This window comes from Neovison vison, chromosome 1 (genome assembly GCF_020171115.1).
Source record: "Neovison vison isolate M4711 chromosome 1, ASM_NN_V1, whole genome shotgun sequence".
NCBI classification, from domain to species: domain Eukaryota; kingdom Metazoa; phylum Chordata; class Mammalia; order Carnivora; family Mustelidae; genus Neogale; species Neogale vison.
Window position 1 is genome coordinate 181,964,338 of NC_058091.1, and position 24,613 is coordinate 181,988,950.

Below are 24,613 nucleotides of genomic sequence, written 5' to 3' on the forward strand. Positions count from 1 at the left end.
GCCGCTGGGCCGTTGGAGGAGCTCCTCCCGGACGGAGCACCCTCGCCTCTGCCTGAGTGTCGGGAGCCCGCGCGTTGTGGTGGCATACACGGAGCTGACACCCTTCCAGGGGACCTCCTGGGCACTGCCTCCCGTCGCGTCCCCTCGCGTCCCCTGGGCATCCCCGGCTCCCGACGCCACGATCCCCCTTCCCCTCCTCCCTCTCCACTAAGGTGACTACCCCCGGCGATTGCAGAGCGCGGAGCTCGCCAGCCCGGGCAAAACCCGGAGAGCTGGAATCCCGCGCCCGGAGCGCCCCGGCGGCCACTGGGCATGCTCCGTTGTCAGGCAGGTTCGGGGCCGCGAGCCGCTTTTGCGCCTCGCGGATTCCTCCGGAGGCCGCGCGTCCTCCTCCTCCTCCTCCTCCTCCCGAGCAGGCAGCGGGCGCATGATGGCGGCGGCGGCAGGGAGCGCCAGCGGCGGCGGCAGCAGCGGCGGGGGCGGCGGCGGCAGCAGCAGCAGCGACACGTCCAGCACCGGCGAGGAGGAGCGGATGCGGCGCCTCTTCCAGACGTGCGACGGCGACGGGGACGGATACATTAGCAGGTACTGGGGAGGTACGCGAAACCGGCTGGGGCGCAGCCAGCCTCTCTCCGCGCTGCCCTTGACCCCCTCCTCTGCCCACTCGCCCCAACTTCCAGCAAGTTGCTCAGAAGCTCACGGGAAAAGTTGGCTGCGACTTCGAGAGCGCGTCGCCGGCTCGGCTCCCCAAGGCGGAGAGGGGGCTGATCTGCTCGCCTGCTGGTGGTGCCAGTTGGGTCCAACTTTTCCCAGCGCTGTCTTTGTCTGGGCGTGAGGAGACATCAAGACATCCTCAAGAGATGTCTTGAGGATGCGAGTCCTCCCCGGGTCTTGGAGCGCTCATGCCTGGGCAGAAGCGAGTTCTGGCCACTTGTCCCAGGTAGGAGGGGCTGCCCCTGCAGCCTCTGGCTCCCGGTATCCAGCTGCTGCGCTGCCCAGTGGACAGCCCCGGGACGGAACCAGGATAGGGATGCGCTGTCAGTGACAGAGGTGGGCATGAAAACAGGCTGCGAAGAACTTTCGGGTGCTGCAGAGCCCCTGTGTTCCAAACTGCGGAACCCACAGAATGGACATAGCTGGCCACCCAGTACTGTTAGCTCGAGGGAAACCAAGCGCGCAGGCACAAACTGGGGGTTTAGAGGTGAGGCAGAAACATATAGACCCGACTCCCTACCTCGGCTCGGCAAGCTGACCAGGTGAGCCTCCAGTGGGATGTGAGTGAGCGCGAGACCACTTACAACCCTCGGTGTGTTTGCTCCTGGACTCCCTGCGGGGTTGTGTTGTAGCTTCCAGCCGCAGGGCTTGGCCAAATAATTATTTCTGCCCGCATTTTTAACACTTAACACACACAGATGACGAAGAAGGCACGTGTAATGTTTTATGATCTGCTTCTCTGAAGGGTTGACACAGAGCACTGAAGACCTTCCACGCTGAAATTTGAATTGCCTTCCAGGAAGGCCACCTAAGTTGTATATTACATGTTAGTTTAGCCTTTATGTTGATGATAGTAAAGATCTCTGAAAACCCCAGGCTGCTTCCTGCTGATTGTCCTTGCCTACTTAGAGAAAAAAAAAAAAAAAAAAAAAAAAAGAGTGGGGAATTCCCCCACCTCTAATTTTTAAAAAAGATCTTTAAAACAGGTAATTTGACATGGAAGATGTTGATAATTTAAAAAAAAAAAACTTATGTGGGACTCCATTCAGTTATGATGACTCGACTGAATCTTATTACTTTTCTAGAGTTTCACTGGGAAACATTAGAGAGATGTCAGAAAACTTTATGGAGTAATTCTATTCTGAAATGAAAAATATATATATACTTCTAGTTGACTCCATGTAGATTTTCATCTGGAAGTCTTTCCCTGTTTGGGTCCTGTGATGAAAAATTTCATCATATAGTTTAGATTTTTTTTTTTCCTGCTTGAGTAGCCTATTTGAATTTCCTACTTGAGTGCCCATTATCTTATTTGTGATAATAAAAACAGTCTACATTCTTCACATTAGGATGCACAGAGAATTTAATTTCATGTGGGCAAGGGTGCATACAGAAAATGAGCAGAATTCTCTCCTCCCCTTCCTTTGATTTGGGTTTGTCTGAACTACACTTTCTGTACAAATGTTCGTATTATTTTGAATGGGGATCTATCTCCTCTGAAGAATTGTGAATTCTGTAGGCATAATCTGAGGACTTTGTTTTGGAGGATGAGGCATTGTGTGTAAGGGTGTGGTAGTAAACAGGAGATTTCAGATTAGAGTGGAAACCTGCTAAGGCAAAAGTGGAAAAAACTATCCTTACTTGAGCCATATCACTTTAATACATCTGCTTGAAAGTTGAAAGGTATGTGCAATAATGAACCCTCAGCCGTAACTTCACCTGTGGGCAGAGTTGCATTGGACGTTATTTTATCCTGTGAAAAACTCCCATATAGGAGGAGTTCAGGGATGGCAATCTCATTGCAAGGAGGCACCAAGGAACCTCTCTAGAAGTAAGTTTACATAGCACATGCAGTTTTACCTGGAATATATGTTTATTTGATATGGCTTGGGAAAGGACGTTATGAAGATAAGTAGCATTAAAAGCCTTCCTCTCTGGAGCTCCTCCTTTGTGCTACTTTTGTTAAATGACCTTTGCTGGCTGCTCTACAGTGGGTGATGAGGAGTGGAAGGCTGTGAATTTTCTCTTATATAATCATGAGAGTCGGACTTTCTACACTAAAACCTTAAAATTCTTGGATTCTTCAAAAGGTGTTAAGTTCATGCTCATGGCTTATACCACTCTATCTGTTAGGATTTCAGGTGGCTTTATAAAATGGGAAACCAGTGGGACAGTCAAATAAAGATGGAGTTTCTCACCTAGAGGTCCAGAGGTGGTTCATTCAGGCTGGGCCAGCCGTTCCACAACAGTGTCAATGCCCAGCTTTCTTCCATCTTTCTGCATCACTATTCTTCATAAAAAACATTCATCCTCATGGTTACCTCCTAGTCTTAAAACGATTGCTCTGTTTCCAGCCTCATGTCCAAGTTCCAAGGAGGAAGGTATAAAAGGAAGCTGAAATGAGTAGTACCTATATCATTAGAGCAGAGCTTTCCCAAATCCCTTAATTGAAATCTTATTGGTTAAACTCCATCACCTTACCACGCAGTCGTGTTCTTGCAGTAAAATTCAAGGAAGCACATAATTTGATCAGTCACACCTCCTCCTAAACAAAATCTGAGTTCTGTTACTAAGAGCAGGGAATGGATATTGAGTAGGCAAGTAGCAACCAAGCCTATAATAAAACTTGCATGGGAATCCTCATTCAACTATTTTGGCTTTGGTCCTTGACTCAACTCTCATTCTCAAACAGGAGTGTGTTGGAAACCTCATGTTTGGAGGAAGGCTAGTGGCAGGTTATATGTTAGGGCACTCAAACTCAGGAAGATGGAGAGAAAGGGTGGGACTTCAAATCTTCAATATTCTCTTGGGCCATACTTCTCCAGCAGGCAGACAAAAAAGGACACCAGCTCACTGGAGATTCCTGGAATTGCTGCCTCTGTCCAGGAACTCCCAGCCTTCCCCGCCCCCCACCGGGCCCCAGAACCATCCTTGTGGATAGTTAAGCTGGAAAACACAACTACTCGTATGTAGAGCCAGACTGCAGCTTGGACAGGGAAAACTGGGACTATAGTGGGAACATAGAGGCTCTTCTGCTACATTTAATTAACTTTATTATCACTTAACCCCACATTTCATAGTATTGAAATTTTGGATCCTATTTACCATGGTATAGGAGGTGATGGGGTTACTCTATTTGTTGAAATTAATTTCTCTTTGGAATTTTAAAGCTTCCTATTTTTACCTTTCAGTTTAAGAAACTGTCCTGAACATTTGACAGATACCCAAAACCAACATTTACATTATATCAAGTAGCCAAGCCTCAGCTCAAACTTTTATTTGCTATCATAGTGCCAGGGACTTTCTGCCATAGTACTCTCTACAATCTATAATTGCATCTCTATTTCCTACGCTGTTTGCCTGTTTATTGTCAGCCGCCCACTAGTTTTAGCTTCATGAGGGTAGGAAACATGTTTATTTTGTTAAAATAGTACACTTTGGGGTGCCTGGGTGGCTCAGTGGGCTAAACATCTGACTTTTGATTTTAGCTAGGGTCTTGCTCTCAGGGCCCTGAGCTCCATGCTGGGTGTGGAGTCTACTTAGAAACAAACAAACAAACAAAAACAACAACAAGCAAATAAACAACAACAGCAACAACAACAACAACAAAACCGTATGGTCAGGAGCTAGCACAGTATTTGCCATAAAGTACTCAATCAGTAAATTCTGATGAAGAAATGACTGAGTATAAACCCTGGTATGTTCATGTATTTTGAAAAATCTTCCAAGCATTTTCATTTTCAAGTGTATTCCATATTTATAAAGTACTTTAAATGTGAGTGTATTTTTTTAAAAATATTTTTCTTTAAAAAAAATCATTTATTAGAGAGAGAGTGAGAGAGGGGTAAGGGACAGAGGGAGAAGAAGACTCCTTGCCAAGCTAGAAGCCCGATATGGGGCTCCATCCTGGGACCTGGGATCATGACCTGGGTGGAAGGCAGATGCTTAACCGACTGAGCCACCGAGGTGCCCCAAGAATATTTTCTTTTGAAAAGAACTCCCTCCTCTCAGCAGGGAGTCTGCTTCTCCCTCTGCTGCTCCCTCTGCTTGTACTCCCTGTCAAAAATAAATAAAGAAACAAATAAATAAATTCTTGAAAAAAATAACTTCTTTCTTATTATATAAAAGATGTTGAAAAATTGGAAAATGCAGAAAAGTTTAAAAATAAAATAAAAATTACCAATTATCCCCAAGCCAAGGAATATCATTTCTATTTTCCTGGTGACATAGCTACATCATGTCATTCCTCTAGCACATTAAAAATGATTGGATGGGGGCGCCTGGGTAGCTCAGTCGATTAAGCAACTGCCTTCAGCTCAGGTCATGATCCCAGGGTCCTGGGATCCAGCCCTGCATCAGGCTCCTGCTCAGCAGAGAATCTGCTTGAGATTCTCTCTCTCCCTCTACCCCTCACCCCCGCTCATGCTCTCTTTCTCTCATAAATAAACTTGAAAGATGCTTACTTTCCCCCTTTAAAAAAGAAATTGGATAAAGGGAAAGACATCGCCTGTTCATAGATGGGAAGATTTAATATTGTTATGTAGCAGTGCTCCCCAAAGTTGATCCACAGATTTAATGCAAACTTTCTCAAAATCCAAACTGCCATTTTGTGCAGAAATTGATAATTTGACCCTAAAATTAATATGGAAATTCAAGGGATCCAGAATAGTCAATACAATCATGAAAAGAAGAACAGAGGTGGAGAATTCACACTTTCCAATTTCAAAACTTAGTGCAAAGCAACAGTCATCAAGACAGTGTGGTATTGACAAAAGGATAACCTATAGATCAATGAAATAGAACTGAGAGTCCAGAAACAAGCCATGTGTCTATGGTGAATTTATTTTTTTTAAAGATTTTATTTATTTATTTGACAGACAGAGATCACAAGTAGGCAGAGAAGCAGGCAGAGAGGGAGAGGGGAATGCAGGTTCCCTGCCGAGCAGAGAGCATGATGTTGGGCTCGATCCCAGGACCCTGGGATCATGACCTGAGCTGAAGGCAGCGGCTTAACCCACTAAGCCACCCAGGTGCCCCTATAGTGAATTTATTTTCCATAAGAGCATGAAGACAAGGGTTTCAAAATCAAGGGTAAAATAGAGAAAGGATTGACTTTTCAACAAATGGGGCTGGGGCAACTGCATAGCCACATGGGAAAGAATGAAGTTGGACATACGAAAATGTATATATTCCTCATATACAAAATGTATGTGTTCCTCACATTCCTCTTATACAAAAATTAACTCAAAATGGATCAAAAACTTGAATGTTAAGAGCTGAAACTATTGGGCGCCTGGGTGGCTCAATGGGTTAAGCCGCTGCCTTCGGCTCGGGTCGTGATCTCGGGGTCCTAGGATCGAGTCCTGCATCGGGCTCTCTGCTCAGTGGGGAGCCTGCTTCCTCCTCTCTCTCTCTGCCTGCCTCTCTGCCTACTTGTAATCTCTCTCTGTCAAGTGAATAAATAAAATCTTAAAAAAAAAAAAGAGCTGAAACTATTAAACTCTTAGAAGAAAACATAGGACAAAATCTTTGTCATCTTGGATTTGGCAATAGGTTCTTATATATGATACCAAAACACATACTCCAGGGACGCCTGGGTGGCTCAGTTGGTTAAGCAGCTGCCTTCGGCTCAGGTCATGATCCCAGGGTCCTGGGATCGAGTCCCACATCGGGCTCCTTGCTCGGCAGGGAGCCTGCTTCTCCCTCTACCTCTGCCTGCCTCTTTGTCTGCCTGTGCTCGCTTGCTCTCTCTCCCTCTGTCTCTGGCAAAAAAAAAAAAACAAAAAAAAAACAAAAAAAAAAACACATACTCCAAAAAAAGATAGATAAATTTGTCAATAAAAATTTTTAAAACTTGTGCTTCAAAGGACACTATCAGAAAAGTGAAAGTCCATCCAGAGAATGGGAAAAAATATTTACAAATCATATACTTGACAAAGCATTTGCATCTGGATTATATAAGGAACTCTTACATCTCAAAAATAAAAAGATAAAGCAATTACAAATGGACAAAGGATCTAAATAGACTTTTCTTCAAAGAAGACATACAGATGGCCAATAAACAATAAAAAGGTGCTCATCATTATTAGCCACTAGGGAAATACAAATCAAAACTCTAGTGAGACATTACCAGATATCCAGTAGGATGGCCATAATCAAAGTCCGATAATAACAAGTGTTAGCAAGGATGTGGAGAAACCAGAATCCTCATAACTACTGGTAGGAATGTAAAAAGGTGCAGCCACTTTAGAAAAGAGTCTAGTAGATCCTCATAAACTTAAACATAGAATTAACATATATACCAGCAACTCTCCTCTAGGTATATATGCAAGAGAACTGAAGACCTATATCCTCACACAGACTTGTACACAGATGTTCACAGCAGCTTTATTCATAATAGTCACAGATGTAATCAACCTGAATGCCTATCACCTGATGAATAAATAGACAAGATGTGGTATAGCCTATACAACGGAATATTATTCAGTCAGAAAAAGGAATGAACTACTCTGAAACATGCTACAACACAGATGAGCCTTGAAAGCAGTATGCTAAGTAAAAAAGTCCAGTCACAAAAGACTGCATATTATATGATTCTATTTATATAAAAAGTCTAGAATATACAAATTTATAGAGACAGTAAGTAAACTAGTGGTTGCTTAAGGGCTGGGGAAATTGGGGGGATTGAAGGATGATAGCTGAAGTGTCCCGGATTTCTTTTTGAAATGATGAAAATCTTCTAAAGTTGATTATAGGGATAGTTGCACAACTCTATGAATATGCTAAAAGCCATTGGGCCACACACATCACTTGGGTGAATTTATGACATGTAGATTATATCTCAATAAAGCTGTCACCAAAATAAATAAGATTGGAAAATGTGACTTGTAATTATAATGTTCCATTCTGTATTTAATTTCTTCAAGTCTTTTTCTATTGTTGGACACTTAGATTGTTTCCAATTACTTGCTTTGGAATTTTATTAAATCTAAGATGCTATAAATTGGGACACACCATTGTTTTCTGTACCAATCACACTAGGATAAGATACATATCATTGAATAGATTTTTAATTTTATTTTTGTTGAAAGTTCTCCCTTAAACTTCTTTAGTCATAGATTTTATCATATTTTACTGTTGTGATTGATAAGAAAGGAAAACAGGCCATCAGAAAACAGGCAAATCACTTTTTGGTTCAGAGTACTGATGTTGGGTCTCAGCACCCAGTATCAGCCTCAATGGCATCAAAATATTCAGAGATGCAGCATTTCTTTAAAGAAGGCTCCACTCTTTCCTGTTGGCTCATTTAAAATGCTGACATCTCTCTGTGATCACTGATGTTGGTATTTCTGGTCTTACCAAATCATGTCAGTGGAAGATTCTCAAACAATAGCCAGAACTTGTATTCCTAAGGAAGCATTGAGAGTTATCTAGTCATGTTACCAGGAGTAACAATGTGATTCATGCTGCACAGGCAGTGGTAACTATGTCAGTGCCCGGCCAAGAGAATTATAATTATCATTTAGATTTCACAGTATTAATTCACTATGCATCTTAGAAATTCAAAATACAGTATTTTATGTAATGCTAGAGTAAACACCTTCATGGTTCCATGTACTGTATTATTAAAGAATGAATCTGAACTGGAATTATTAGTGAAATGTATGAACTAGAATTGCTTTGCAAACATTTTCTTCATCATCTTTGCACAAGGAAAGCAACTACAAGAGGTTTTCAGGTCAGATGGAGAATACTGTAGTGTTTAATTAAAGAATTACAATTACATAGTAAACAGACTCCATTATTCCTCCCCTGGACAGTTAGCAGAAATCTGGCTCAGGGAAGCTAGAGAGAAGACTCATTTGGCTTTAGAAGTTACAGGAGGCCCTTGAACAAAAGGTAAATGGAGTAGAAAGACTAAGACTTCTAGATTCCTTGTCTCATGCCCAGGTAGATTCCCAGAACATAAGGATTATACTTAGAGGTAATAAGTCTGGAACATAATTTTTTTTAAAAAGATTTTATTTATTTGACAGACAGAGATCACGAGTAGGCAGAGAGGCAGGCTGGGGCAGGACGGGGATGGGGGGCAGGCATGAAGCAGGCTCCCTGCTGAGCAGAGAGCCTGATGCAGGGCTCACTCCCAGAGATCATGACCTGAGCCGAAGGCAGAGGCTTAACCCACCGAGCCACCCAGGTGCCCCTGGAACACAATTTTTAAAAGAAAGCCCCTGGTGATATTCAAATAGCACAACCAGACCAAACTTTCAAGAAACTTAATAATACTGAAAGCCTCAAAGCTATAATCAAATCATAATGTCACCCAGAAAAGCACAAATGGAACCTAATTGAGGGGAAAAAAAGGAAATCCATTATAACTAATATGAGGGAGAGAATTTTGAATGGGACAAATTTGGTACCTAATCATCCAGAAGAGCCCATTCTGATATATAGTATTTCCTTAATTGGATCACACATTCTTCATATGTAAAGACTCTTAAGAATCATCTAGCATAGCGCTTCCCAAACTTGAGTCACTTGTCTACCGCATTTATGATCCTTCCACATCACTGACCGCAACCTCTCCCTTGAATTTAAGACAGGTATGTGCAGGAACTACGTATTTGACTTTGCATGTCTGAAAGTAGCTCGAACTTACAATGTACAAAACAAAATTTCTGACTCCTCTCCCCAACTCTTCTTCCCTCAGTTTTCTCCATTGGAATAAAGGGCCTTCCCTTGCTAGAGTAGAGGCTCAAGTCAAAAAGTAAAGGCAACCTGCATTCTTCTCTTTTCTATTAGTACATTCAGTCCATCAGCAAACCCACCAATTCTGCTTTTAAAATATAGCTTCTATCTGACAGTTTCTCACCACCTTCCTACTCTAGGTCCAGACCATCACCCGTCTCACCCTGAGATTAGAACAGCTGGCTCCTTCTTCTGTCTGGTCCCCTCCACTCTCTCCACACACTCAGATTATGCATACTGCAGCCAGGTGACCTATTAAAGAGTAAGTCACGTCATGTTATTTCTCTGCAACATAGTGGACGGGGCACTGAATTTGAGTCAGGAAAGCTGGGTTCACCTCGGCTCTGCTACTAAGTAGTCATGTGACTTGGTACCAGTACCTGCTTCTGTCTTAGTTTCCTCACCTGCAACGTAAGAGGATAAAACACTCATCTGTGCTTTCTCCTGCTTGGAGTTTTTTGAAATTCTTGAGTCTGTAGGTTTAGTTTTCATCAAATTTGGAAATTAACCTGCCATTATTCTTTTCAAACATCTTTTCTGTTCCTTCTCTAATGTCTTTTTGGTACTCTAATTATGCATGTATTAGATTGCTTGATATTTGCCCACTTGTTGAGGCTCTGTTAACTTTTTCCCCATCTTTTTTCTTTCTGTGTTTCCATTTGAAGAGTGCCTATTGCTATATCTTCAAATTTTCTGGTCTTTTATGCAGTGTCTAGGCTGCTATTAATCTCATTCATATTTCATTGTATTTTTAGTCCTTTTGAATATAGGGAGCATATTTATAATAGCTACTTTTGACTTCCTTGTCTGCTAATTCCATCATTTCTGTCATTTCTGGGTCTGTTTCTATTGATTAATTTTTCTACTGAATATGGAACATAGTTCTCTTTCTTTGCATGCCTCATAATTTTTGATAGAAGGAAGGACATTATAACTCACTGAGTTCTGGTTTTTGTTGTATTCTTTTACTTTGTTCTGGCATGCACTTGTCTCTGGATCTTTTGGGAACTTGTCTTTGAGCTTTGTTAGGCAGGATCAGAATAACCTTCAGCCTAAGGTTAATTTAGCCTCTGCAGATCTCTGGTGCTCTCTCTTTATGTGGCATTCCCTCCTCTCTGAACCACAAATTCTATCCACCTTGAATTTGCTGAACTTTGTTCTCTATCTCAGCTCAGCGGGACCACTAGGTTATGTTGGATTCCCTCTCCTGTTCTGCAGTGTGTAAACTGTCTCCAGGCAGTAAGTTGGTATAATTGTAGTCTCTTTTTGCTGGTTTACATTTACACAGGGATTTTAGTCTTGTGATGCCTGTTATATAATGTCTGGAAATTATTATTTCTTATGTTTTGTCCGGATTTCTAGGTTTTTCTTTTTAAAATTTTTTTTTAAGATTTTATTTATTTATTTGACAGAGAGAGATCACAGGTAGGTAGAGAGGCTGGCAGAGAGAGAGAGAGAGAGAGAGGGAAGCAGGCTCCCTGCTGAGCAGAGAGCCCGATGCGGGACTCGATCCCAGGACCCTGAGATCATGACCTGAGCCGAAGGCAGTGGCTTAACCCACTGAGCCACCCAGATGCCCCTAGGTTTTTCTTTTTAGGTGGGAAAGTAAATCCAGTCTCTCTGATTATCTAAAGACCTTAGGTAGAGTCTTGATTTTTCTTTTTCTGTGTCTTCAAGTGAGCCTCCCTATTTTGGAAACACTGTTTAATTAAGTTTACATATAAATAATTTTATAATAACATTTACAGCAATATCTTACTATCTTCAAGCTACGACCTACAGCCTAAGCCCACGTATCTTCTTTTTTTTTTTTTAAACTAACATTATTCAGGCATCTGGGTAGCTCAATCATTTGAGCATCTGACTTTTGGTTTTGGGTCAGGTCGTGATCTTGTGGTTTGAACCCTGAGTCAGGCTCCTCCTCTCAGTGTGGAGTCTGCTTCAGATTCCTTTTCCCTCTTCCTCTCCCTCTGCCCCTCCCTGCTTATGTGTGCTCTCTCTCTCTCTCCCCCTCAAATAAATAAACAAATAAATAAATAAAATCTTAAGGAAAAACCAGCTAAAATTCTGAGTGCTTACTGTGTGTTAGCCTATACCCTAAACGAACATCTTATATACACGACCTTAGTTACTACTCACAATAGCCTCTTTGAAAAGAGAATTATTATTACATGCAATTTAAGATGAGAAAAACAGGCTCAGAGATACTCTTATTTGCTCAAGATCCATGGTTAGTAAGAGCCGAATATCAACTGATGTCTTCGGTTCTCAAATGAAGGTCTTGACCACTATTAGTGCTGCTTTTCATATGTGTTTCTTTCAGATATTTTCTAACAGCTTTATTGAGATATAACTTGCATACTATACAGTCTGCCCATTTAAAGTGTGCGATTTGGGGCACGTGGATGGCTCAGGGTGTTATGCATCCAGCTCTTGATCTCAGTTTGGGTCTTGATCTCAGAGTTGTGAATTCAAGTCCTGTGCTGGGATCCAGACTGGGTGTGGAGCCTACTTGAAAGAAAGAAAGAAAGAAAGAAAGAAAGAAAGAAAGAAAGAAAGGAAGGAAGGAAAAGAAAGAATGGGTACAATTCAATGTGTGGGTTTTCTTCATTGTTTTGTTTTTTGTTTTTGGTATATTCACGGTTTTGCAACAACCATCATAATCAATTTTAGAACATTTTTATCACCTCAGTAAGAGGCCCTTTACCCTTTAGCAGTACTCTTCCATCTTTCCCCAAACTTTCCAGCCCTAAGCAATGACCAGTTTACTTTCTGCCTCCTAAACTTTCTGCCTACTAAAGACATTTCATACAAATGGAATCATATATTATGAGATCTTTTGCTGCTTGTGTTGTGGTGACATACCTAAGGAGGCTTTGTCTAACCCAAGGTTACCTATGTTTTCTTCTAAGAGTTTTATAGTTTTAGTTCCTACATTTAGATCTATGTTCCATTTCAGGTTAATATTTGTGTGTGGTGTGAAGAAAGGGTCTAGATTCATTCTTTTGCACGTGGATATCCAGTTGTCCTAGCACCATTTGTTGAAAAACCTATTCTTTTCCCATTTTCATGACAACTTTGTAAAAAATCCATTGACCATAAATGTAAGGGTATATTTTTGGACTTTCATTTCTTTTCCATTGATATATATGCCTTTTTTTGTATCAGTACTAACGACACTGTCTTGATTACTGTTGCTTTGTCATAGGTCTTGAAATCAGCAAGTGTGAATCCTTCCACCTGGTTCTTCTCTTTTTCAAAATTGTTTGGCTCTTTTTAGTTCCTTGAGTTCCCACACAAATTTTAGGATGAGCTTGTCAATTTCTTTGACCCAAGTAGCTGGGATTTTTTGATAGGGATTGTGTTGAATATACAGATCAATATGTTCACATGCATTTTTAGTAACTTTATTTTTTCAGGGTATTTTTATTTTTTCCCCTAGCCACATTTTAATTTTACAGTCCTTTTATTTTGAGTCAGTATATTAGTATTAGTAAATGTCTAAATAATGGCATGCATTTATGGAAGCCTTTATAGTTTATAATCAATTAGTCCACACGTTATCTCATGTCATCCTTGCAACAGGAGTTAGTATCTCTATTTTAAGACAAGAAACCATGATAACAAAGCCTCTGGGGGAAGGATGAATCTGTGGCCCTACTTGAGGGCCTTTTCCATCATACATGCTGCCAAGCTAACACAAGAAAATGTATTTTCCCCAAAGCCTTACATTTCTTTACTGTTTAATTTACCCAAAGTCTATGGTGAGGGTGAATTTTCATTTTATAACTGGTTTCTTAGCATAAGTGGGAATGGCATTTAAATACTCGGTACAGAAGGTGAGGCATTTGCATTCTAAATGAAGTTCCACGGGTGTCTCAGCTGGGGAAACTCTCTGTTGTTCCGCAAATTGAAAATCTCTTTAAGTGTTAGTCCCAGAGTAGAAACCATATGGAGAGAAAGGGCATTTCCTTAGAGAACAGTTAATTGTCAGCTTCTCATTGTCATTTCAAAATGTCAGTTTAAATATGTAAATGAGTAATTCCTAAATTCATGCCATTGATTATTGCTGACTACCCAATGGGAGAAAAAAAGTTGGGTCAGCTTGCCTGGGTAAGGACTCCTGGACTTACTCATTTTTCAAACATTTGGGTTCCTAATGAAGTGAAAATGTAAACGAACACATTTCTAGATGGACCGATAAGCATTACATGTATCTATCTGATAGGACAGATGTTAGCTGAGTTTAACTGTAGCCCTCAGTTGAATATTTAGTTGTAACACTTGTGCTTGGAAAATTCTAGATAGATGTGCTTTGTGTTTATTATTATTATTATTATCATTATTTTTAACATTCACAAATACTAATGTAGATGTAAAAGATACTTAAGATGCATTTTATTTTAGACTTGATGTTGGCGTTAATTGGGCATCTATTTAATGTAATGGCAAGTGCAGTTGTGTTACACCTGTTATCTATTGTTTAAAACATCAGTATATGCAAATTTGTGGTACAGATGAAGGAGTTCAGAAAATAGATGGGGTGAAGGGCAGCATTTGTATAAAAATGTGGCTGCATTTTCTTTAAATGTCAGTGTTTTTCACTTATTTACAAAAATTGAGAACTCTTTAGGGGAAATAACAAGCCTACATTTGAGTAAGGGTGTGAGTAAGACTATGACAAATTTATGTACTATAGAGCCTTTTTTTAAAAAAAGATTTTTATTTATTTGACAGACAGAGAAAGCAAGTAAGGAAAAAAGGCAGGCAGGCGGAGAGTCGGGGGTGGGAGGGTGGGGAGCAGACTCCCTGCTGAGCAGAGAGCCTGATGCAGGCTCCCCGATCCCAGGACCCTGGGATCATGATCTGAGCCAAAGGCAGAGGCTTTAACCCACTGAGCCACCCAGGCACACCTATGTCCTATAGAGTCTTATTTATTTATTTATTAAGATTTTATTTATTTATTTGAGAGAGAGATCACAAGTAGGCAGAGAGGCAGGCAGAGAGAGAGGAGAGAAGCAGGCTCCCTGCTGAAGCCAAGAGTCCAATGTGGGGCTCGATCCCAGGACCCTGGGATCATGACCTGAGCCAAAGGCAAAGGCTTTACCCACTGAGCCACGCAGGTGCCCCATCTGTCCTAAGAGTCTTAACCTAAGTTTATTTCATGATAAACAGGATGAAAATCAATGTAAGGATATTGTTGGGGAAGTAATTCTTCTAAAAAGTGTGATGGCAGTTTTACATTTGTTACAAGCAGAGTGAAATCAGTGCTGCTCATCCTCTTCTACCTTCTTGGTTCCCTAAGCTCCTTCATTTCTAATCACAGTTATTGTCCTAGTGTCCTAACCTATAGACTCTGCCTGTCCAGGCCTCCCTACATGGATGTCAAAGTCATTTTTCGCTAATGTTTTTCTATAACTGAGCAGGAAGTTCTTCTTAAAGTCCTTCAACCGTTGTCTATGTCTTTCGGATAAGTTCGGACTCCTTCTAGAGGCATTTAATTTGAGGCCCTTGGCCCTCTGGCACCGTGGCTCTGCCCAGCATGCCAGCCCAGATGTTCCAAGCATCATGCTTCACAACATAGCTCCTTCTGTAAGTGCCCTTCTCTCCCCATTGTCTCCCTGATGAGCACCTTCTTATTTTTCTCTAGACTGTGTCCTCATGCAGCTCTTTCTCTGGAGACTTCCCTGATGCCTTGGGACCTTCCACACACTTCTAGGCCAGCCCTGCTCACATTTCATATTTTTACTCTTTCCATTTCCTGCCTTTCCATACTTGACATACTTAAGGCAGAGACTACACTTTTTTTTTTTTTGTCTTTGTAACCACAGTGCCCAACATTTAATAGAAACTGAGTAAATAGATAAAAGTGTTCAGTGGGTAATAGAAATTTCCAACACTTTAGAATTTTTAGAAAAAGATTTTTCAGGATTAGTCCAGTTCAAAAGGAGCAGCGGAATTTATATTTGAAAATGCATATTGTGTGCACTTTACCTAAGGTAACATATCAGTGTGGTGGGGATTCAACGGCCTCGCTGCCTACTGGTCACATGACGTTAGGCAAGCTACAGTGGCCTCTCCAATCCGTTTCTTCTTCTTTAGAATGATTTTAACATCTTTCCCAGGACTGAAATACCTTCATTTTGTGGACTCTAGGTCCCAGCTCAGGATTTTGGATTGCTCACGGTGCTTACATTAGTCTCTGTTGGGCAACCGTTTGATGTTTGTTCATGAGTTAACCCCGATGAATCCACAGTTTCTCTACAATAGGAGCTGTTCTCATCCGAAAACCTTCAATACCATCCAGTAGGTAGTATTTTCAAAACCAGTGAACTCTTGATCGGGTTTTTGTCTGTTCCTAAGTACTGGTTATGAGATGAACTGAACTTAAAAACTATTCTGGGGGTGCCTGGATGGCTCAGTGGGTTAAAGCCTCTGCCTTTGGTTTTGGTCTTGATCCCAGGGTCCTGGGATCGAGCCCCGCATCGGGCTCTCTGCTCAGCAGGGAGCCTGCTTCCTCCTCTCTCTCTGCCTGCCTCTCTGCCTACTTGTGATCTCTGTCTGTCAAATAAATAAATTTAAAATAACAACAACTATTCTGACTTTTGTGTCCTAGTTATTATTAAAAAGTTGGTGGATAGCTATCCCCATGGTTCTATCTTGACTCTCTCAAGCTATGTAAAAGCTTAGAAAGGGAAGATTTTTAAATTAATGTTTTTATCGCCCACTTTTCTGAGCCCATTCCTCTGTGGTTACTGAGTATTCATAGTAAGCTAACATTTTAAAGTAATGATAGAATAAAAATAAGGGAATTTGCCCAATCGTAACTTACGTTTTAGTCATTTCAATTTAACTCTGTTTGCTTACCAGATTATAAGCTTTGTGAATGTGACAACCATGCCTTTCTGTCTCTCATACCACCCAACACCATCCCTTGTACGGGGATGCTATGTACATAGATGCTTAGTCGGTGCTGAATGAATGAACTGATGGATTATTATTATTTTACAATAGAATTACGTTGCTGCTTCTACACTCGCAAGATAGGATTTTCATTTTTTTCATTCCAAAAATAGAGAAAAACTCCTGTGCCAATATTAACCTGTCTTAACTGTACGCTTTCATGATTCTAGAATTACCATCTGTGACATAACATGTGATGAGGAAATCGCAAAGGATATTGTCTTTTGATCTCGTAAGCTAATTTGTTAAAGCCTCCTCCCTATTCTGATATAAAATACAGGTTTCCTTGACGGAAGAGTTACTATTCACAGTGCTTTGTCATTTTCTAGAGTTCCTTGTGAATCTTCAGGACTCAGAGACTCTAAAAACTATCATAGGAGAGTGAATTTAAGAATAGTGATTTTAATTTTAATTTAATTTAATTTTTCAAAGATTTTATTCATTTACTTGAGAGAGAGAGAATATGAGAGAGAGAGAGAGAGAGAGAGAGCCTAAGCAGGGGGCAGAGGGAGAGGGAGAAGCAGACGCCCCCCTTGAGCAGGGAGCGCACTGCGGGACTTGATCCCAGCACCCTGGAATCATGACCTGAACCGAAGGCAGACGTTTAACCAGCGGAGCCACCCAAGTGCCCTGGTTTTTATTTTTAGACATTCATTGAATGCCCACTGTATGTATGGAGGAATATAGAGATGGGTGTGTTGTAACTCCTGTCCTTAAGGAATATTTGGTCTTGTGCAATAAGTCCACCCATGACCAGAAACAAGAAAAAATGCAATGTGCTTAGGAAGGTTCTGGGAAAAGAAAAAAAACAACCAGTTGGACTTTATAGATGGATATTGTTCTAGTCAGGGCTGAGTTTGTTGCAAGGAATAGGGAACAGGCCCTGAATGGCCGCTGAGCCTCACTTCCCCTCCTTGATCATGGCCTCTTTCTTTACTTCAGCCATGTGGCTCTAGCGATCGCTTGTTCCCTGCTTCCCCGCTCTCTCCCGTGCACCAGCGAGCCCCGTGCAGCACTGATGACGCGGGAGACCACTCTCCAGAGGCCCCGGCTTCCTCTGTGGCTGTCTGAAGAGTCAGACACACAGACCTGAGGTGTTGTGGAGGTCACTCCCTGAGGGGCAGCAATCAGTGAGAGACAGGAGTTGGGAGGAACCAGTTGAGAAATTGCTCTTCCTTCTCCCTGAGAAACTATTCCCAGTGCGGTCGTTTCCTATGGTCTCTCTGGAGACATTGTGTAAGACCAAATAACCAGCGGTTTCAAAGCTGTGGCCAGGTTGGTTATGCACTCCCTTATATTGGTTCTTCCCACTGTTTCCTCACTTAGATTCCCCCCTCACTCTTGCTTCCCTGAGATTGCACCCTCAATAAAATATGAGCATGTAAGCTTAAAATAGAGCCCATATAAACAGTTCATAAACATCCATTTGAAATAGTAAACACACTAAGAGACGCACACACAGATAGGACGTAGTGCCCATTATTAGTTGCCCCCACATCCTCTATCCTCACTTTTCTTCTTCCCAGGAGATCCCTAGTGAGGGTGCGGCCTGCCCCTCTGTCTACAAGAAACCCCCATGGTACCGGGTCCCATTTCCAAATGTAAGGGGAAGCCTGATTGATCTAAGGTCATCCCATCCTCTTAGCAACAATAGGGTTAGGAATGGGCGTCTGAGGCAACTTGGACTAATGAGTCTCTAGAAAAAGTTTGCAGGAGATTTCTGAGCAAGTTTTCCACATTCTTCTAGTAGAGTTTCTGGAAGCAACTCCTTCTCCCTTCCAAGTGGGACATGGACCTGACGAGGATGCAAGTGCCCTCGCTTGTCTGTAGCAGCCACCCACAGATCCAAAGGGAAATTAATACTAGGACGAAGACCACACACTGAAGGGAGAGAACAGCATGGAGAAAGCTGGAGCCTTGACGATACTGATAGAACCATGGAAACCCACCCTGCCTCTAAACTTCCTCCTGTAAAAGCCAATACATTTCCTTATTAAAGACTGCTTGAGTTTTGTTTTGTTTGTTTTTTTTTTTACTTATTTGCCAAAACATCCTAGAACACTCATGTGTTTATGTAAAATGGGATTTTACTATGCATGCTGTTTTTGTAATCTGCTTTTCCCACAGACTATATTGTATAGATTTTCCATGTAAATATAGATCTTGTATCACCGTTTAAAATTAATTCCATGGTTTTGTGTGTATAAAACATGATATATTATACTAGTTATCTCTCCATAGAAATTTTTTTAAAAATATTTTTTTATTTGACAGAGAGAGAGATCACAAGTAGGCAGAGAGGCAGGCAGGAAGCAGGCTCCCCACTGAGCAGGGAGCCCGATCCCAGAACCCTGAGATCATGACCCAAGCTGAAGGCAGAGTCTTTAACCCACTGAGCCACCCAGGCGCCCCTCTCCATAGAAATTTAATTTTACTTTCTGTCTTAGTTATTTGTTGCTTCTTCCAAAACTCAGTGCCTTAGAAAACAACACATATTTATCGTCTCAGTGTCATGGGTTTTGAATCCAGGCACGGCTTAGTTGGGCCCTTCGTTTTAGGGACTCTCAGGAAGCAGCCATCAAGGTATCAGCTAAGGCCAGAGTCATCTTCAACTGGGCAGGATTCATTTCCAAGCTCGTGCAATAGTTGCCAACAGGATTCAGTTCCTCGAGGGCTGTTGGATGAGGGCCTCAATCTCTTACTCACTGTTGACCAGAGGCTACCCTTACTGTATTTCTTACCAAGTGTTCCTCTTTACCAGAATCCAGAGAAACAGTGCCAATGAGACAGAAGTCAGTCTTTTGTAACCTGATCTCAGATGTGATGTCCCATCACTTGGGCCATACTCTGTTCTTCAGAAGCAAGTCACTCAGTCCGGCTGACATTCAAGGGGGTGGGGGACTACACAAGGGTGTGACAACCAGGAGGCAGGGATCCTGTGGAGTTATTTAGAAGTCTGCCCGTCATACTTTCTTTTATAAACAGTGTTGTCCTATATATTCTTATGTATACATCTTTGAAAACTCCTGCTATGGGCTGAATTGTGCGCCCCCCCCCCATTCATGTGTTGAAGTCCTAATCCCAGTACCTCAGACTGTGGCTATATTTGGAGATAGGCTCTTTTAAGAGGTAAATAAGGTTTCAATGAGGCTTTAGGGTAGACCCTACTCCAATATAACTAGTGTCCTTCTAAGAAGTGATTTGGACATAGATCGGTGCACAGAGGAAGACCATGTGAGGACACAGGGAGAATATGGCCATCTACAAGCCAAAGAGAGAGTCCTCAGAATGAAACCGGCCTGCTGACACTTGAACTGGGCTTCCGGCCTCCAGAACTGTGAGGGCAACAACAAATTTCTGTTGTTTAAACCACCCAGTCTGTGGTACTTTGTTATGGCAGCCCTAGCAAACTAATAAACCCTTTCGTTAGTATCTGGGTTAATCTACTATTAATTGCCTTCCAGAATTTACTTTGCCATCAGCAGTCTATAAAAGTGCCTGTTTCCTCACATATTTAGTAACATTACGTGTTATTACTCTTTAAAAAAAAAAAAAAAGATTTATTTATTTATTTTAGAAGCGGGAAGAGGGAGAGAGAGAGAGAGTGTGGACATGCCTGTGCACAGGGCTAGTGGGGGGAGGGCAGGCCAGAGGGAGAGAGAGTCCTGAGCAGGCTCCATGCTGAGCGCAGAGCCCAATATGGCGCTCAATCTTACCACCCAGAGACCATGACCTGAGCCCAGATGCCCGTCCAGCTGTACCACCCAGGCGCCTCTTTACTACCTTTTTTAATCTTCATCAATCTGACATCTGAATGATGGTGTAAAATGACTAATTTTAACAATTATTTGAATCCTAGTGAGTTCAGACATGTCTTCCATGTATTTATTGACCATCTGTATTTCTAACTTTTGAATTTTCTCTGCGCCCATCTTTTCTGTTAGGTAATTTGTTTTTCTTTTTGACTTATAAAGAAATCTTTTTATGTTGGGGACATTAATCTTTTGCCAGAGTGCAAATGTTTTCTCCCAGTTTTTATTTTCTTTTTAAAATTTGTGTTATCTTTTACAAAATACAAGTTTTAAATTTTTGTGGAGCCAAATCTGTCACTTTCTTCTTTTACTTTTGCGCATGTTAAGGCTTTAATGAACTCAGGAGATACATATTGATATTATTTTCTTACAGCTATCTTATGGGTTCATTTTATAATTAAAATGTCTAAGCCCTTGGGGCTTAACCCAAGAGCTTAACTGTGGCTCAGTGGGTTAAAGTCTCTGCCTTCAGCTCAGGTCATGATCCCAGGGTTCTGACATCAAGCCCCATACCAGGGCTCTCTGCTCGGTGGGGAGCCTGCTTCCTCCTCTCTCTGCCTGCCTTTCTGCCTACTTGTGCTCTCTCTCTCTCTGTCAAATAAATAAATAAAATATTTTAAAAAATAAATAAAATGTCTAAGCCCTTTAAATTTATGTGCATATAATTTACGTGACAGTAAACATCATTTTTCCCCTAAATGGTTAATAAATTATCCTAATCTCACTTAATGAATCTATCCTTTCCCTATTGATTTGAAAGTACACATTTTATTGTGTATTGACTTTAAAAATATATATTTACATCTGATTATGGATCCTACATTTCCTTTTATTGATCTCCATGTTCTTGTATTAATACTGTTACTTTATAATATTATTCAATATTTCATATGAATTACCTCCCTTCATCATCTCTCCTCAACACTCTGCCCACTGCTGCAAAAAAGTCATCTTGGCTATTTTCAGACCTTTTTTTCTCCCAGAAGAATTTTAGAAATTCCATGGAACTTTAGCTGGAATTGTGATATATTTCTGAATTAATTTAGAAAGAATTGATATCTCTGTAAGCCAGTGTTTCATAAGAAGGATTAATGTGTCTGTATTTACTCAAGTTATTTTCAAATGTCACTCAGTGTTTTTTCTCATATTTATGCCTTATTTTTTGTTTTGTTTTTATCTTTCCCTCCCAATTTTTTTACTATCAAATATGGAGCTTTTAAGAAATTTTTTTCTAGTTGATAATTGATGGTATATATATTTAGGCTTTTTTTTTATCCCTTTAAATATTTTGTCTATTCAACACATATTTATTGAGTGCTTACTATGTGATTTGCACTTTTATATGCACTGAGAATATAAAGATGAACAAAATAGACCAAATTCTCTGCCCCCAAGAAATTTACATTCTTTCTATGAGGGGTGAGGGAATGAGGTAAATAGTAAACACAAAAACAAAATATGACCGGTCAGATAGTGAGAAGTACCAAATAGTAGAGAAATGTGAGAGGTTAACGTTAGCATTAAATACATAGTTAGGGGAGATTTCACTGAGAAAATAATTTCTGAGCGAAGTCCTGAAGAATTAGGGAACAGTCATTTATTTATGAGGAGAAATAAGGTTCCTAATTGAAGGAACAACAAATACGAAAGCCACGAGGTGGACACTGGTGAATTCAAAGAATAAGGAGGTCAGTGTGGCTGGAATGAGGATCTACGACCTTGTAGATTATTGTAAGTCTGAGTGAGAGTTTCCTGCTTAATTCTGGAAAATTGTACTTCCTCTGTTTCCTTACTTCTCATAAACTCCTCGGCCCATTCAATTCTTGCCTCTGTCCCCCTCACTGATCTGTACGATCACTCCATGGAAATAGTGCTAAGTCTGCTAGTGACCTTCTTGTCAGTAAGTAAAATGGGTATTCCAGTCCTTGCCGTGTATCCCCTCTCGGGGGTGGGTTGTGTTGTCCATTGTTGGCCTCTTGAAGCACTGTCATCTCCTGGCTTCCATGACCCACAGCCTCCTTGCTTTCCCCCCACCTCTGGGCCTCCTCCTTTTCTATCTCATCTGTAGGACCAGCTCTTCTCCCTGGCTGTTGAGGGCCAGGATTTCTCAAGGCCTCACCTTTTCCATTCCTCTCTGGGCGTTTATGTCTCGTCTCTCCTGTTTCAGCTTCGCCTGTCTTTGTAGAAGCCAGTGGTTCCCCCAGTAAATGTCCAGCTCAGACTTCTCTTTGGAGCCTCAGACCTGCATAACAAAGGAACTCAAGTGCCTATCTATCATCTCCCACCAGATAACTCCACAGGTCCGATACTGGACCCATGAACTCTCACCTCAGATTCTAATCTTCTGGTTTTGCCATCTCAGTGAATGTGACCACTGTGCACCCACATACACAAACCAGGAGAAACCTTGGTGGCATCAGTCTCGACACCCTCATCACCTCCCATATTCATTTCATCACCAAGTCCTATCATTTTTCCATCTTTATTACTCCCGCCCTAATTCTCTCTAAGCTTTGAGAACTGAAATACTCCTGGCTGACTTCTTGTGTTTCCTTAGGCCCTCCTCCAATCCAATCTCCACACTATATCCCTAGAGGTCTTTTTGAAATGCCAATCTCTCATATAGCCCCTGCTTAAGTCCCTCCAAGTGAGGCAAAAACCTCAACTTGGCCAACAAAGGCCCTACATGGCTCCACCCCCTCCTTCCTCTCCTGCCTCAGCTCTTTCTCTCTCCCCAAACACTCTCTAGTCTTTTTTTTTTTTTTTTAAATTTATTTAAGTAATCTCTACACCCAGCATGGGGCTCAAATTCACCACCTGGAGATCAAGATCAAGAGTCCGTATTCTCTTGACTGAGCCGGTCAAGCGCCCCTCTAGCCTTTGAATGTCAGTTTCTCCCATGCATTCTGCTCTCAATTCCTTTCTGAGTCTCACGCAGCTGGACCCAGCTTCCTGAGTCCAGCTAGTCCTGAGCTTGTGCGCTCAGCCCTCCTTGGCCCTCTCATCCTCCTTGCCTTCAGAGCACTTATTTCAGCTTGTAATGATCTGTTTATTTGTGGGAATTCTTGATTAACGTCTTTCTGGCCCGCTCAGCCCAAGCTCCATGAGAACAGGGACTGTGTCTGTTTTTGTTCACCACTGAATGCTCAGTCCTAGCTCAGTAACCTGGCGCATTGTAGGTATTCAGTAAATATTTATGGAAAGGATCAATGCAGTCCTTTTTGCTTAGAATGAAACCAAAAGGTGCCTTTTTGCATAACTGGCACTCCAGTACATTTATTTTTATTTGCATAAGCAATTTATTTCCATAAACATAAAAAGTGCCCTTTTTGAGAAGTTTCTAGGTTTTTCTAGAGTTGTTGGAGAAGATCTGATATAACTGCCCTTTATCCTTTGTGCATACCACCTGAAATCGGGGTTGAGTAAATGCAAAGATTCTATGCTAATAGCTATCCAACACTGTTAATGGTATTTCCAAATATATTAAAGGTGTTGTTTTGACTTCGGTAATATCCACTTTCCGGAGGCTTCGGGAAATGAGTGCAGCCTGAGGTGCTTTTCCTGCTGTTTCTGCTGAACACTGTCCTGGAGACTGTGAAACAGGCAGCCAGGAAAACCCAAGTCTGTGCCCAAATTTGAGATCAGAGCTGTGAGGTGTTTTAAAAGGCCCGAAAGTAGAAAGTGGTGAATGGCTGGGTCAGCTAAAGTCACATCACCGTATGCACAGTTCCAGAAGGCCAGGAGCCCACCCAGCTCTATGGTGGGTCTGCAACTAGTTTTTAAAGTATTTTGACCTGACTTGGACAAGTCCAACAAGAAAAGTACCCATTTTTTTTTTAAGATTTTATTTATTTATTTGACAGACAGAGATCACAAGTGGACAGAGAGGCAGGCAGAGAGAGAGGAGGAAGCAGGCTTCCCGCTGAGCAGAGAGCCCGAAGCGGGGCTTGATCCCAGGACCCTGGTATCATGACCTGAGCCGAAGGCAGAGGCTTTAACCCACTGAGCCACCCAGGCTCCCCAAAAGTACCCATTTTTAAAACTTGTTTACATCTCTCAGTTTCTAATATGTGGACATTAACAGGGGAAGGTTTCCATGCATGTGGGTTCAACTTTTTTACTTTACTATGCAGACTGATCTTCATGACAGAAAACATTTTTAAATGTATCAGCAAAGTATAATTATTTTTGTTTATTTAGTTATATGCCCTCTATTTAGTAAGCTCTCACTCCTGCTTATCTTGGATGCCTGATCATCTGATGGAAAGAAGCTTTGCTTCTTGCAGCCCTTGCTGAATTAAGAATCCTTTTGGGGACGCCTGGGTGGCTCAGTGGGTTAAGTTACTGCCTTCGGCTCAGGTCATGATCTTGGAGTC

General features: G+C 41.6%; 1 protein-coding gene across 1 annotated transcript in view; it reads left to right on the plus strand.

Annotated features, from left to right (window-relative positions):
- The first annotated feature begins 412 nt into the window (after nucleotides 1-412).
- MCC (MCC regulator of WNT signaling pathway) overlaps nucleotides 413-24,613 on the plus strand; it is a 434,517-nt gene continuing 410,316 nt past the window's right edge. The window contains exon 1 of the mRNA XM_044264127.1: nucleotides 413-585. Within this exon, the coding sequence (XP_044120062.1) occupies nucleotides 428-585 (158 nt within the window). The 5' untranslated portion in view covers nucleotides 413-427. The remainder of the gene's footprint in view (nucleotides 586-24,613) is intronic.